Genomic DNA, 13,058 nt, shown 5'->3' with positions numbered 1-13,058 from the left:
TTAGCACAGCAGTTAGGGTTATCTAAGCAGGCCAAGATGGAGCAATTCATTCGTGGATAACATTCGGTTCACCGTTCGTAACTTTGAACCAAGTACATATGACCGGGCTCTGACTCTCGCTCAGAATGAAGAAATGAAGCTTAACGGGGGCAAGCCCAAGCAGTCATCTCAGTCCAGTACCAAACCCCAGCAGCAGCAATCAGCTGCACAGACAGGGAAAGGTAACGCGTCTTCTAAAGATGCTAAGAAGGACAGCGGTAATAGCTCCAGTTCAGGGGGTAAAAAGGATAAGGAACCTAAGAAAACCCCTGATGAAAAGGCTAAAGCAGGCATTACTGGAGGTTATCTTCCTCCAGAGGAGCAAAGTACCAGTCAGAAAATAGATGTTTTTTGTCATATTATAGGGCATGGTAAGAAGGATTGCCACAAATGGCAAGCGGCACAAGCCGCCAAAGCTCCTTCTGCCACAGTTGCCACAGCCTCCCCAGCTCCTCCAGCCCCGCCTCCTACCTCAAATGCAGTTCAACTTTTACCTTCCATGCATCCTATGCCATTCGTGGTATTTGATGCTAAGCAGGAGGGTGAGAGCGATGCTGCTCAGAAGAGCCTCATCCGAGCTTATGGCTCTGCCCAGGGCCGACAGTTTGTGGTAGTTCTGAAGATGCCATCTCTACCCAGTTGGCTAATAAATTGAACTGCACATTAGTCCCATATCATCTGGATGTGGACGGGTTTACACCTGGTCTTCGCACCCACATTTCCCAGAAGGCACAGCAATTTGCCTTTAAAGTTCAGAAGGCCTCATTTCAACGAGATTTCATCGTCTCTCCTCTGTTGGGGTGTGACATGATCTTAGGAATTTAGTGGTTCCATCAGTATGAGCCTATTCCCAATTGGGGGCAGGACACTTTTACTATTTGTAAAGGTTTTCCTGAGCCTGTCATGATTCGTGGGGATAGAAGCATTCTTGGCATCCCGTTGATTTCACATCTCCCGACCAGACGAGCTATCCACAAGGGAGCAGAAGGAGCACTCCTTTATGTTCGTGCTCAAACAGCCCCTCCCTCATTAGTAGCATCCATTACATCTTCAGTCCCTCAGTTAGCAGACCTCCTATCCAGACACCAGGACATTATGCTTAGGGACGATCTCCCGCCCAGTCTCCCACCCTCTCACCTTGAGGACCATCACATTGATTTGGTCCCTCGATCAGATCCTCCTAGCAGGTTTCCCTATCGTCTTTCCAAGACTTTAGAGGGCGAGTTAGAAAAGCACTTATCTGAGCTTCTCCAAGCCGGCTTCATTCGGCCTTCTTCCTCCCCATTTGCTGCACCTATCCTATTTGTCCAAAAGAAGGACAAGTCTGCACGCCTTTGTGTAGACTACAGGGCATTAAACAAACTCACTATCAAGAATAAGTTTCGTATGCCCAGGATAGAGTACATTTTGGAGCGTTTAGACGGTGCTAAGTTTTTCACTAAGATCGACCTCAAGAGTGGTTACCATCAGGTCTGCATTTTTAAAGCTGACATTCCAAAAACAGCTTTTCGGACAGAGCGTGGTCACTACGAGTTCGTAGTCATGCCTTTTGGGCTTACAAATGCACCAGCAACGTTCAATAAGATGATGTCTAGGATTTTCGCAGTCCAAATTGGGAAGTGTGTTTTCATATTCCTTGATGACATACTAGTCTTCTCAGCCACTGCGGAGCAGCATGAGAAAGATGTGGAGAGTCTTGCAACTTAGAATGGTAAAGATGCGCTACCTGAAGAAGCACCGCGGTTACAGCAAGATGTGTTCTAACTGAAGTGAATAATGTTGAGTTTCTTATATATGCTGTAGGACTGTTGGTCGGTCAAGGTAAGCTGTCGGCCAGCAGCAAAGACAAATAAAATGCCAAAAAATTCCCTTTTGGGCTGGATAAAAAAGCCAGTTAAGGCAAGTTTTCACACACCCCCTCTCAAGCCAAAAGGGGATCATGAGAGAAGATGAAAAGGGGTTGAAGAGGATCATGAAGAGGAATATGGCTTTGGTTTGTCGACGGTGTAGAACATGTGCTCTTTGACAAGTGTAGAATCTTTTGAGTTTGGGCGGTACTGGATCAATGCCACAATGCAAGAGGTTTTCACATGCATGAATGCCCATTTTTGGGTTTTCATTCACACAATCACCCCAAACACAAAAAACAGAATGCTATGCATAGGGCATGCAAGATGGTAAATGCAATGCAGTGGGTTTTCACATGAGTCGTACCCTCTGTTAGACATCATCTCCTTGTTGCTGGCTTCATGTTTGGTGTCCTATTCTAGCCTCTAGGGCTGACCATGTTAGCTACTATAGGGGCTGGTCACCCCTCACATATTTTTCCCCTATTTTATCCCCATTTTATGGTGTCTTGGATATTTACCCTAGTCGTGGACATTTATCCCAGTTGTGTGGATGCTAGCGGCTTCCTATTTTCGGACATATATATAGCCGGGATTGCCTCGCTCATTATTCACTGCTTGCTTAGCATTGTTTGCTGCAAACCCTCACATACGAGGTTTTCTCCCCTCTTGCTCGGGACATGTATTCCTTTGGATGATGATATTGAGAGCAGGTTCTCACCTGTGTTTCCTCTCCATCTCTCTCTCACTCTCTCTCCTGTGTTTCCACTTTCCCTTCTTCCGCTGCACATTCTATCACCCTCATAGGGTTTTCACTAACTCATGTGCCCGATACAACAATGATAAAAAATCTGAAAGGAGAGGAAGATCCCCCTCTCAATATGCAGAGGGTGATGGTGGAGAACCGATGCCGATCTGTTTGCGAAGACGCTATAGGATCGGCCGGTTGACAAACTTTGTAAGGATGTCGGCATGGTTGTCCGCCGTAGGTATGTACTGGAGCTTGATGGTACCAAGCTCAACCTATTCCCTAGTAAAATGAAAATGGACACCCACATGCTTGGTACGGTTAGAAAAAACAGGATTGCCAGCAAGAGCAATCGCACTCTGACTGTCGACAAAGATGGTAGAAGCAATGTCAATGGGAACGCGCATCTTCGTAAGAAGCTGACCAAGATACATAGCCTTAGTGGTGGCGTCATAGAGGGCCCGGTATTCGGCCTCAGCAGAAGAACCTGCAACAGTAGCAGAAGAACCTGCAACAGTATCCTGCTTCTTGCTAGACCAAGAGAAAGGGGAAAATCCAAGGGAGAACAAATAACCACCATGAGAACGCCGGGAATCGAAATCACCGGCCCAGTCGGAGTCCATGTAACCACGCATGGATTCTTTCTACTCAGAGTCGCCTCACATCGAACGCTGATGTACTGTAGACGAGGTACTGCAGAACAGCTTCAGAGTAACGCCGAGGTGCTGTAGACGAAGACTACTGCAGAACAGAAGCTGTAGGAAGAAACACAGATTGGAGAGAATGCTCAGCCTGCAGATGTGAAAACACCAACACCAGAACAGAATGGTAAAGATGCGCTACCTAAAGGAGCAGCGGCTACAGCAAGACTCGGATGTGTGTTCTGACTGAAGTGAATAATGTTGAGTTTCTTATATATGTTGTAGGACTATTGGTCGCTCAAGGTAAGCTGTCAGCCAGCAGCAAAGACAAATTTTGGGCCGGATAAAATGGCCAGTTAAGGCAAGTTTTCACAGACCCCCTCTCAAGCCAAAAGGGGACCATGAGAGAAGATGAGAAGGGATTGAAGAGGATCATGAAGAGGAATGTGGCTTTGGTTTGTCGATGGTGTAGAACATGTGCTCTTTGACAAGTGTAGAATCTTTTGAGTTTGGGCGGTACTGGATCAATGCCACAATGCAAGAGGTTTTCACATGCATGAATGCCCATTTTTGGGTTTTCATTCACACAATCGCCCCAAACACAAAAAACAGAATGCTATGCATAGGGCATGCAAGATGGTAAATGCAATGCAGTGGGTTTTCACATGAGTCGTACCCTCTGTTAGACATCATCTCCTTGTTGCTGGCTCCATGTTTGGTGTCCTATTCTAGCCTCTAGGGCTGACCATGTTAGCTACTATAGGGGCTGGTCACCCCTCACATATTTTTCCCCTATTTTATCCCCATTTTATGGTGTCTTGGATATTTATCCTAGTCGTGGACATTTATCCCAGTCGTGTGGATGCTAGTCGGCTGCCTACTTTTGGGCATATATATAGCCGGGCTTGCCTCCCTCATTATTCACTGCTTGCTTAGCATTGTTTGCTGCAGTCCCTCACATACGAGGTTTTCTCCTCTCTTGCTCGGGACGTGTATTCCTTTGGATGATGATATTGAGAGCAGGTTCTCACCTGTGTTTCCTCTCCATCTCTCTCTCTCACTCTCTCTCTTGTGTTTCCACTTTCCCTTCTTCCGCTGCACATTCTATCATGGTATCAGAGCGCCGGTGATCTTCAGTGTTGGATGGTCCCTCCTCTCCCTCTTGGCTGCATTTTTCTGGAGATGGACAGGTCTGCGTTTTTTTTCTCAGAGTTGTTGCTGCTCGCCTGCCTCTTCCAGGCGTCTTCTCCATTGAAGCTATTGGTCATCCTTTACAGGTTTTGATCCCTAAGGTTGACCTATTTTCTGCTCTGTTTTCAGGGCAGCAGAACCTAGAGTGCTGCGTTTTTCTACAAGTGATTGGTTGTCTACAACAGTTTTGCAGTAGGTCTTCAGTATTCAGCAGCATCTACCCCCCCCCTTAGTGTTGGCCGCCTATTTTGTGCGGGACAGTAGCAGCCTACATGCTGCGTTTTGTCTCCTTCAAGTTTTCTGATGCTGATTTGTTGATCTGAGGCTTGTGTCACGTGCATCCCGCACTTGGATGCCACATAGACATATCTGTACAGAAGGTGCAGGACCTAGGATGGTAAACTGGTCCCATGTGAGCCCAGTCCGGGACGAGTCAACCAAGGTTCCATCCCAGTCATCCGAGGTCAGGTGTGCATTGTCCTGCACATGAAACAGTGCCAGTCCGCGCTAAGTCTCCCTCTGGAATGATGTCAGTGACTGTGTGTATCTGGTTTGATACCGGATGCCAGAACACTCTGTAGACAGTTCGGGTTTGCTTTTAGGAAAAGGGGCCAGCCCATAGGGCTACCCCAAGAACTCTTGTGGGCATGGGGAAAGCATAAGACAATCCCCATAAGGGCCAGGAAGGCCCTGGCTGTACCCACCAGCCATGGGTAGGTCATGGGAGGTCTACAGACAACCCTAGGGGCTTTGCAAGGATGGCCGACTGGTTATCCAGCCATGGGATGGCTGTAGGGCAAGTGTGGGGCAGCCCATACAGGCTGCCCAGCCTCCACGACATCATGCGCATAGTGCCCAGCAGCCATATGATCATACGCATAAGTGCCCAGCCTAGTGTGGAATATTGAGCAGCATTTATTAGTATTTTTTCTGTATTTTTTCAGTCGTGGAGCATATTTATGACAGCCGACAGCAGTCGGCTGCTGTCAAAATACCCAGCCCACAAGTCATTCTTTTCATCTCATCATTCATCAAGTGCTGACGCTGAAGCAAGGGCCAGGACAGCCTAGATCAAGCTAACGGAGAAGGGGTGAAGGATTGAAGGTCAAGGGCAAAAATTCATCTCAGCCAAGAAGGTTCAGTCAGTCTTTTATTTCAGTATTTTACATCATTCTAATAAAAGCAAATACACCATTCGTGGTGGGGGCCCTACAGAGGGTATTCGGGACCCAATACTGTGTCCTCTTCTCCCTCTCTCTCTCTATTTTTCTGCACATCTATATTCAGTTTTGTGCGTTAATTTCGTCACGACAAGTGTGATGATTTTTGAGCATTGAAGTTACCGATCTTCCCCGAAGCTTCCGTATGTTACAGCTTGGGTGTACCTATTTTTTCTGTGTTTCCAGAATTTTCCCTTTCTACTGCCCCGAATACCTCTGCGTTTTCAGATTTGCAGCCATGGTAGCTGCATTTTTCTGACCTGATCCTGCTGGTAGCTCTACCTTCACCTAGGCTCCTTCGGATGGACCCGAAGGTACCTTCTCTTCAGCGTTTTTCCTCATATGAGGTGTGGACACTGGTTGGCCTGAATTTTCAGGTTTGTAGCCTCTTGTTTGGCTGCATTTTCTTCTCAAGTGGACACAGATCACTTGCAAAGGGGGTTTCTTGTGTGGATTGTGGCTTTGGAGAAAGTTTGGCACTTGAGGAGGATACTCAATTTCTGATTTCAGTCAGCGTTTTGCTGATTTTGGAGCATCTATACCTATGTTTTGTTCCTAGCCTACACAGTTATCCGGTTTCTTCATGTTCCTTGCCTTCTGTTGGCAGTGGAGTGCTATTTTTTGCTGGACAGCAGTGTTTTGGCTGCGTTTTGCTTCCCACCACGAGTTTTCTACACTCACAGGGGGCCCATCTCCAGCTACTTCACTTGAGGATCAGTTTCGGGAGCTGTGTTGTATCTGTGGAGACTTTCTTCTGTGACAGGAGTTTATAGATTTTGGAGGAGAGTAGTGATCTTTTCAGAGATCTTCAGCAGATTTTATTTTGTCCGAGCCTGTGTTCTTTGCAGTGTTTGCAAAGAAAGGAGGATGTTTTGCTTGTGAGGTGTGATCCTTTCACATGGATCACTTGTTTGTTGTTGATTCTTGGGATCTGATTCTACTTATGGAAGAGTCTTCTGCTATCAGTGATGCTCTTGAGGACTTTGTTACCACTGCAGTTTATATTCCTGCTTCCCTTCCTCATTATGAGGAGTCTACCTCTGCCTCTCTTTGTGATGCTTCTGAGGATGCCCCTCCCCCTGCTAGTTCTACATTGGGTATGATGCGATGTGCAGGTTTGTTGTTTTGGAGGATGGACTTTTGGACCCGGTGGGATGCTTTGGATTTGTGGTTGCTAACCATGCTTGGGACACAGTGGTACTTCTAGAGTTTGTTGGACTTGGATCAGAATCAGATTGGGCTTGTATCAGTTCGACGACATCATTTTTTAGAGGGGGATGTGGAGTCCTTTCATCTGGCAATGCCCACCTCAGTGGAGTGTGCTTATGTACAACATTGGGTAACTCATGGTACGGAGTTTGAGCAGATGGACCCCATCTTTTCTACAGAGTCTTTACATCTTGCGATGCCGACCTTTTCAAAGGATGCTTTTGTACAACATTTGGCTACTCTTGGTACAGAGTTGGAGCAGATTGACTCTATTTCTTTTGAGGGTTCTAGTGAGGAGAAGTTTGCTCCTCCCAAGATTGATTAACTACAGGATCTGATCTTGGTTGGTTTTGAGGTTTTTCATTACGACTTCAGGGAGTGTTCTTACACTTGGATTTGGAACCATTATTTGGAGTAGCACGTCGCAGCCTACATGGTTGTTTTCTTCTAGAGGAGCGGTATACCCAGCAGCTTTTTCTGTTGCTTTTGTAGCTGAGTTGCTGAGAAGATTGCTTGTGGAGCTTTCCTAGTACCTGTTTCTGCAGTCTTTCATCTTTGATCGAGGACGGCGTCTCTGGCTTCTTGGAGTTCACTCAGCATCCGGTGCTGAGAGGGGGTGTTAGACATCATTTCCTTCTTGTTGGCTTCATGTTTTGTGTTCTATTTTAGCCTCTAGGGCTGACCATGTTAGCTATAGGGGCTGGTCACCCCTCACATATTTTTCCCCCCCATTTTATGGTGTCTTGGATATTTATCCTAGTCATGGACATTTATCTCAGTCGTGTGGATGCTAGCAGCTGCCTACTTTTGGGCATATAAATAGCCGAGCTTGCCTCCCTCATTATTCACTGCTTGCTTAGCATTGTTTTGCAGTCCCTCACATACGAGGTTTTCTCCCCTCTTGCTCGGAACATGTATTCCTTTGGATGATAATATTGAGAGCAGGTTCTCACTTGTGTTTCCTCTCCATCTCTCTCTCTCACTCTCTCTTTCATGTGTTTCCACTTTCCCTTCTTCCGCTGCACATTCTATCACCCTCATGGGGTTTTCACTGACTCATGTGCCCGATACAACAATGATAAAAAAATCTGAAAGGAGAGGAAGATCCCCCTCTCAATATGCGGAGGGTGATGGTGGAGGACCGATGCCGATCTGTTAGCGAAGATGCTGGAGGATGGGCCGGTTGACAGACTTTGTAAGGATGTCGGCATGGTTGTCCGTCGTAGGTATGTACTGGAGCCTGATGGTACCAAGCTCAACCGTTTCCCTAGTAAAATGAAAATGGACACCCACATGCTTGGTATGGTAAAAAAAAATAGGATTGCCAGCAAAAGCAATTGCACTCTGACTGTCGACGAAGATGGTAGAAGCAATGTCAATGGGAACGAGCATCTCCGTAAGAAGCTGACAAAGATACATAGCCTTAGTGGTGGCATCATAGAGGGCCCGGTATTCAGCTTCGAACCTACAACGGTATCTTGCTTCTTGCTAGACCAAGAGAAAGGGGCAAATCCAAGGGAGTACAAATAACCACCATGAGAACGCCGGGAATCGAAATCACCGGCCCAGTCGGAGTCCGTGTAACCACGCAGGGATTCTTTCTTCTCAAAGTCGCCTCACATCAAAGGGCTCTTGTATATGTTCACTCACCATTATATATAGACTCACTCACATATTTCATGCTGTGTTGTTTTGCTCTCATCTCTCGTACATCTAGTCCTTTCGTCCTTTTGCCCTCACAAACTGGTGTCCCAAAGAAATGGGCAGAGAGGGTTGCCGTCCCAATGTCGAGGTAAAGGAGCAGAGAGGGTTGCTGTCCCGGTGATGATGAATGAGGGCGGAGAGGGCCGTGATCCCGAGGTAGTAGATGCTGAAGTAAACCTGCTGGAAAGCTCTGCTGTAGCAGAGGGCTGCTGTCCCATGTGCTGTAGAAAAATGCGGATATACTGTAGGCGAAAAGCTACTGTAGATCAGCACCTAAGAAACGCATATGTACTGTAGACAAGGTACTACAGAACAGCTTCAGAGTAACGCTGAGGTGCTGTAGACGAAGACTGCTGCAGAACAGAAGCTGTAGGAAGAAACACAGATTGGAGAGAATGCTCAGCCTGTAGATGCGAAAACACCAACAGCAGCAAAATGGTAAAGATATATATATATACCTTCATAAGGTCAGAAAAATCTGAACTTACGAATTAAGAGATTTGAGAAAGAAATAATAGTGAAGAAGGACAAAGACAAAAAAAAAAGCATTTGAAATATCAAAAATAAATAAACTAACAAACCTAACTACTAAGGAGAGGAAATCAAAAGATAATATCAAACGAAGACTATTAATTAAGACATTAACCAAAAAATAAATAAAAACAAACAAACAAAAACAAAACAAAACAAACAAACAAACAAACAAAAAACAAAAAACAAAAACAAGAAAACAAAGCAAAACAGTTACATGAATGAAAGAAACTTTATTTTATAAAATAAAATTATTTAAAAAAAATTAAAAAAACTTTATTGAATGGTAAAGATGCGCTGCCTGAAGAAGCACCGGCTGCAGCACGACTCGGATGTGTGTTCGGACTAAAGTGAATAATGTTGAGTTTCTTATATATGATGTAGGACTGTTGGTCGGTCAAGGTAAGCTGTCGACCAACAGCAAAGACAAATAAAATACCCTTTTGGGCTGGATAAAATGGCCGGTTAAGGCAAGTTTTCACACACCTCATGCTACTCTGTAGTTGTAGAAAAGATAAGTATGCCATCCACAAAAGATGAATACGCACTTTTCAATGAGCTCCATGAACACCCTAGACATCATGTTATTGAATGTTGCTGGTGCATTGGTGAGTCCAAACGATATCACCACAAATTCATAATGGCCACACTCAATCTAGAAAGCTATGTTTAGGATGTTGGCCTCAAAGATCCAAACCTGACGGTAGTCACTCTTGAGACCTATTTTGAAAAAATATTGAGCACCATTGAGACACTCCAGAGTGTACTCAATCCTAGGCATTTGAAACTTAGTCTTGATGGTGAGCTTATTCAATGCGTTGTAGTCCAACACCACACATAAATGTGTGGTCTTGTCTTTCTTCTGCACAAATAAGATGGGCATAGCAAACGGCGAGAATGATGGCCGGATAAATCCAACCCATAGCAACTATTGCTCTAGGCCACCCTCCAAAGCCTTGGACAGGCAATAGGGAAACTTACTAGGAGGCTCTGTCCCCGGCACCAACTCATTCCAATGATCCTCAGGACAAACGGATGGGAGCTTGGGCAAGAGGTCATCACTCAACACGATGACTTGGAACCGTGGAAGGAGACCTACCCACCGTGCTCTAAAGGTTTTGTTGTCTGAACAACGGACTACTGAGTATGCACATAGATCGATGCACTATCAGCTCCTTTTTTGATTGCTCATTGGGCTTCGACATGCAAAATGAGTGGAATGCTAGGAATGCTCCTATCCCTGCGGATTATGACGGACTCAAGTAAACCATCAACAACAGTGAAGATGTCCTGCCACCAATCAAGGATGGACGCACTAGATAAGAATCATGTCACCCCCCAAAAGCGGTGTTGTCATAGGCACAGATCGAGATTTCGTCTACCTTCAGCCTTGCCCTTCTGCTTATCGTCAAATACCACTAGAGGCACTAGATTCAAAGCAAGCAAGTGCTAAATGGCATTCGAAATTGAGGGTGGAGGGGTAGGGCCCAGGGGTAGCTTCGGTAGTGGCCATTGTAGAGGACGATGCGTTGCAGCTTTCTCAACCTACCACTTGGTACAGTCCTTACCATGGCCTACTTGAAGTCTTGATGGTAGAAGAAACATCGAGTCCCTACCTGGTACCTCTTTTGCTCATCTAGCTAGAAATAACCTCCAACTTGGCCTTCTCCTCAGGCATCTTCTTAGACTTTGCCTCTGTATTTTTCTTCCCGCCTTAGTTGCTCTGAGGCTCCTTTTTATTGTCGTTTGTTATGTGCTCCCTTACCAAGCTGGGATGATGACTATTGATGCTACTAGGGTTTGGGGCTTGTCTGAACTCGCTTAGGCTTGCCTCCGTTTAGTATCTCCTCCCTGAGCCAGAGTAGAGCTCGGTCATATGACTAAGGCTCAACATTCCGTACAAGAAATCGGATGTTTGTATGCAACCCCCTAAGAAACTGTTTCAGATTCTCCTCTTCTGACTTCCCTAACTGTTGTGCCATGGTGGTGACAACCAAGCTTTCTCCGCTAACACAAAGAAGAAGAGTAAGGATTCTAGGTCTTCAAATCAGAAGAAAAAGGTTAAATGCTTTTCCTGCAACAAGAAAGGGCATATAGCCAAAGAATACAAGAAAAAGCACCCAAATGCCAAGAATGGCACTCTAAAAACCAAGAAAGAATCCAGTCATGCTGTAGAAATAGAGCTATTTGTTGCCATCGAAGAAATGTATAGTGAGACAACTAATGTTGCAGCACATGATGATTCTTGGATCGTCGACATTGATACTGATGCTTCTAGATAGTCGCAAGGATTGGTATCCCTCCCTAAAGCTTGTGGGAGATGACATCATGGTGGCAATGGGCAATGATGCAAAGTGCCCAATCAAAAGTACATATACTAGTTCACTCGTGTCTAAAGAGAACTCTACAAAAAGTCTTTCAAATGTTCTTTGGATTGCAGATATGAAGAGGAATCCCCTTTCTATCTCAGCCATCATAGACTGTGACTTGCAAATTCACTTTGACAAGAATGGTGCAGTCATTCTTGATAAAGATGAGCTCTATGGTCTAGGAAAGAAACCCCTCGATTCACCCCTCTCAAAATCTAGATAGCTTTCCAAGAAATTTCAATCTACCCAAACTTATGCCTTCCCAAAATGGGTAATAAGATCACACCCTCTCTGCCATGGCACAGATCTATGATGAGAAAAAAGATCATGTTGAGTCTCTCTCCAACCTAGCTCCACACTCCAGAAGGAACTTCTAGCATGGTGTATATACTCCACCATCATGATGCTCGGTCGTGGAAGGTCTCATGTTAACCATACAATCAAGAGGCGCTATTTTCCAGAGAATGAACTGATGTGTTCGCCACATCAGCATGACCAAGATCTTTTCCGCAGTTCTTGTCCTTGGCAAACAACTTGCTCACGGCCAGTGGGCTGCACATGAAGGGTAAGGAATGCACCGTTCAACGAGCTCCCACCCACTGGGCTACATATGTGAGAAGAAAAAATCTCCATCCTCTTCTTCTTCTTCTTCTTTCAGAAAAGAGACTTCTATTAAATAATATAAAATCATACATAATCGCTGTAAATACTGTTTTGTAGCTCATACTTTCAAGGAGTTTGAAGATGAGGGAATGGCGCAGTACCACTGTACAGTACGATGTGATGGTTTCCGTATAGTACGATTACAAAGGTCGTACGTATTGTCTTCTACTTTGATTGTTGTATATAACAGTTTTGATGATGAGAGAGTCACGCCGTCCGTGTGTGTGTGTGTGTGTGTGTGTACCTTGGGTGAGAGGTCGTAGACATTCGAACACCGCATCCCGATCAGCGATCGCAGGCACTTCACTTCAGCTGCCACATCAGCCGTGTTCATGCGCAGCTTCACCATCTTGGATGCTCCTGTTTTTGTCTCCTTTCAGCAGACGGAGAGGCAGTGCAGAGCTCTCTCTCTCGCTCCTGTTTTCACTTCAAAAATTTTAGAAATCCCAACATATTTTTAATAGAAATTATTAATAATGATAAATAATGGGTTACTTTATTAACCCATCCTATCAACTCTAAAAATATATTTTTTTGCTTATTTTGGTTTGTTGACACATGTGATGTTTATTGTTATGGCTTTTGTGCTGCAATATTTATTATGGACTACCAATATAATTTGAGAATAAATTGTTGAAATTTGAGCATAATGATGAGCTATGGTGGATCATACACTAGAATCAACATCGTTAACAAAGTGATTAGCAAATGATTAAGATGTAATTAGTGAATAATTAGCAAATAGATTAATGTAGGCATGGATACTCAAAAACCAGCAAATTTTCATTAGGGCTATGCCTCAATTTATAGAGTTTACATCAAGCATCTAATCCCATTGATTTCTCCATGATTCACTCCCAGAATATCTCCACCTTTTGCCTGATTCTCTCCACCTC

The 13,058-nt window shown here is 44.9% G+C and overlaps 1 protein-coding gene across 2 annotated transcripts in view; it reads right to left on the bottom strand.

Annotated features, from left to right (window-relative positions):
* Positions 1 to 12,661, bottom strand: part of EMB1441 (zinc knuckle (CCHC-type) family protein) — a 183,863-nt gene extending 171,202 nt beyond the window's left edge. The window contains exon 1 of one of the 2 annotated variants that reach the window (XM_086773538.1): positions 12,407 to 12,661. In XM_086773538.1, coding sequence (XP_086629664.1) covers positions 12,407 to 12,511 — 105 coding nt within the window. In that variant the 5' untranslated portion in view covers positions 12,512 to 12,661. The remainder of the gene's footprint in view (positions 1 to 12,406) is intronic. The other variant, XM_086773545.1, reaches the window with a different exon arrangement.
* Between the last annotated feature and the right edge of the window lie 397 nt (positions 12,662 to 13,058).

Source organism: Cibotium barometz, chromosome 3 (assembly GCF_041138505.1).
Source record: "Cibotium barometz isolate CiBa-2024 chromosome 3, ASM4113850v1, whole genome shotgun sequence".
NCBI classification, from domain to species: Eukaryota; Viridiplantae; Streptophyta; class Polypodiopsida; order Cyatheales; family Cibotiaceae; genus Cibotium; species Cibotium barometz.
The sequence above is the reverse complement of the archived record's forward strand: the minus strand, read 5'-3'. Positions and strand labels throughout refer to the sequence as shown.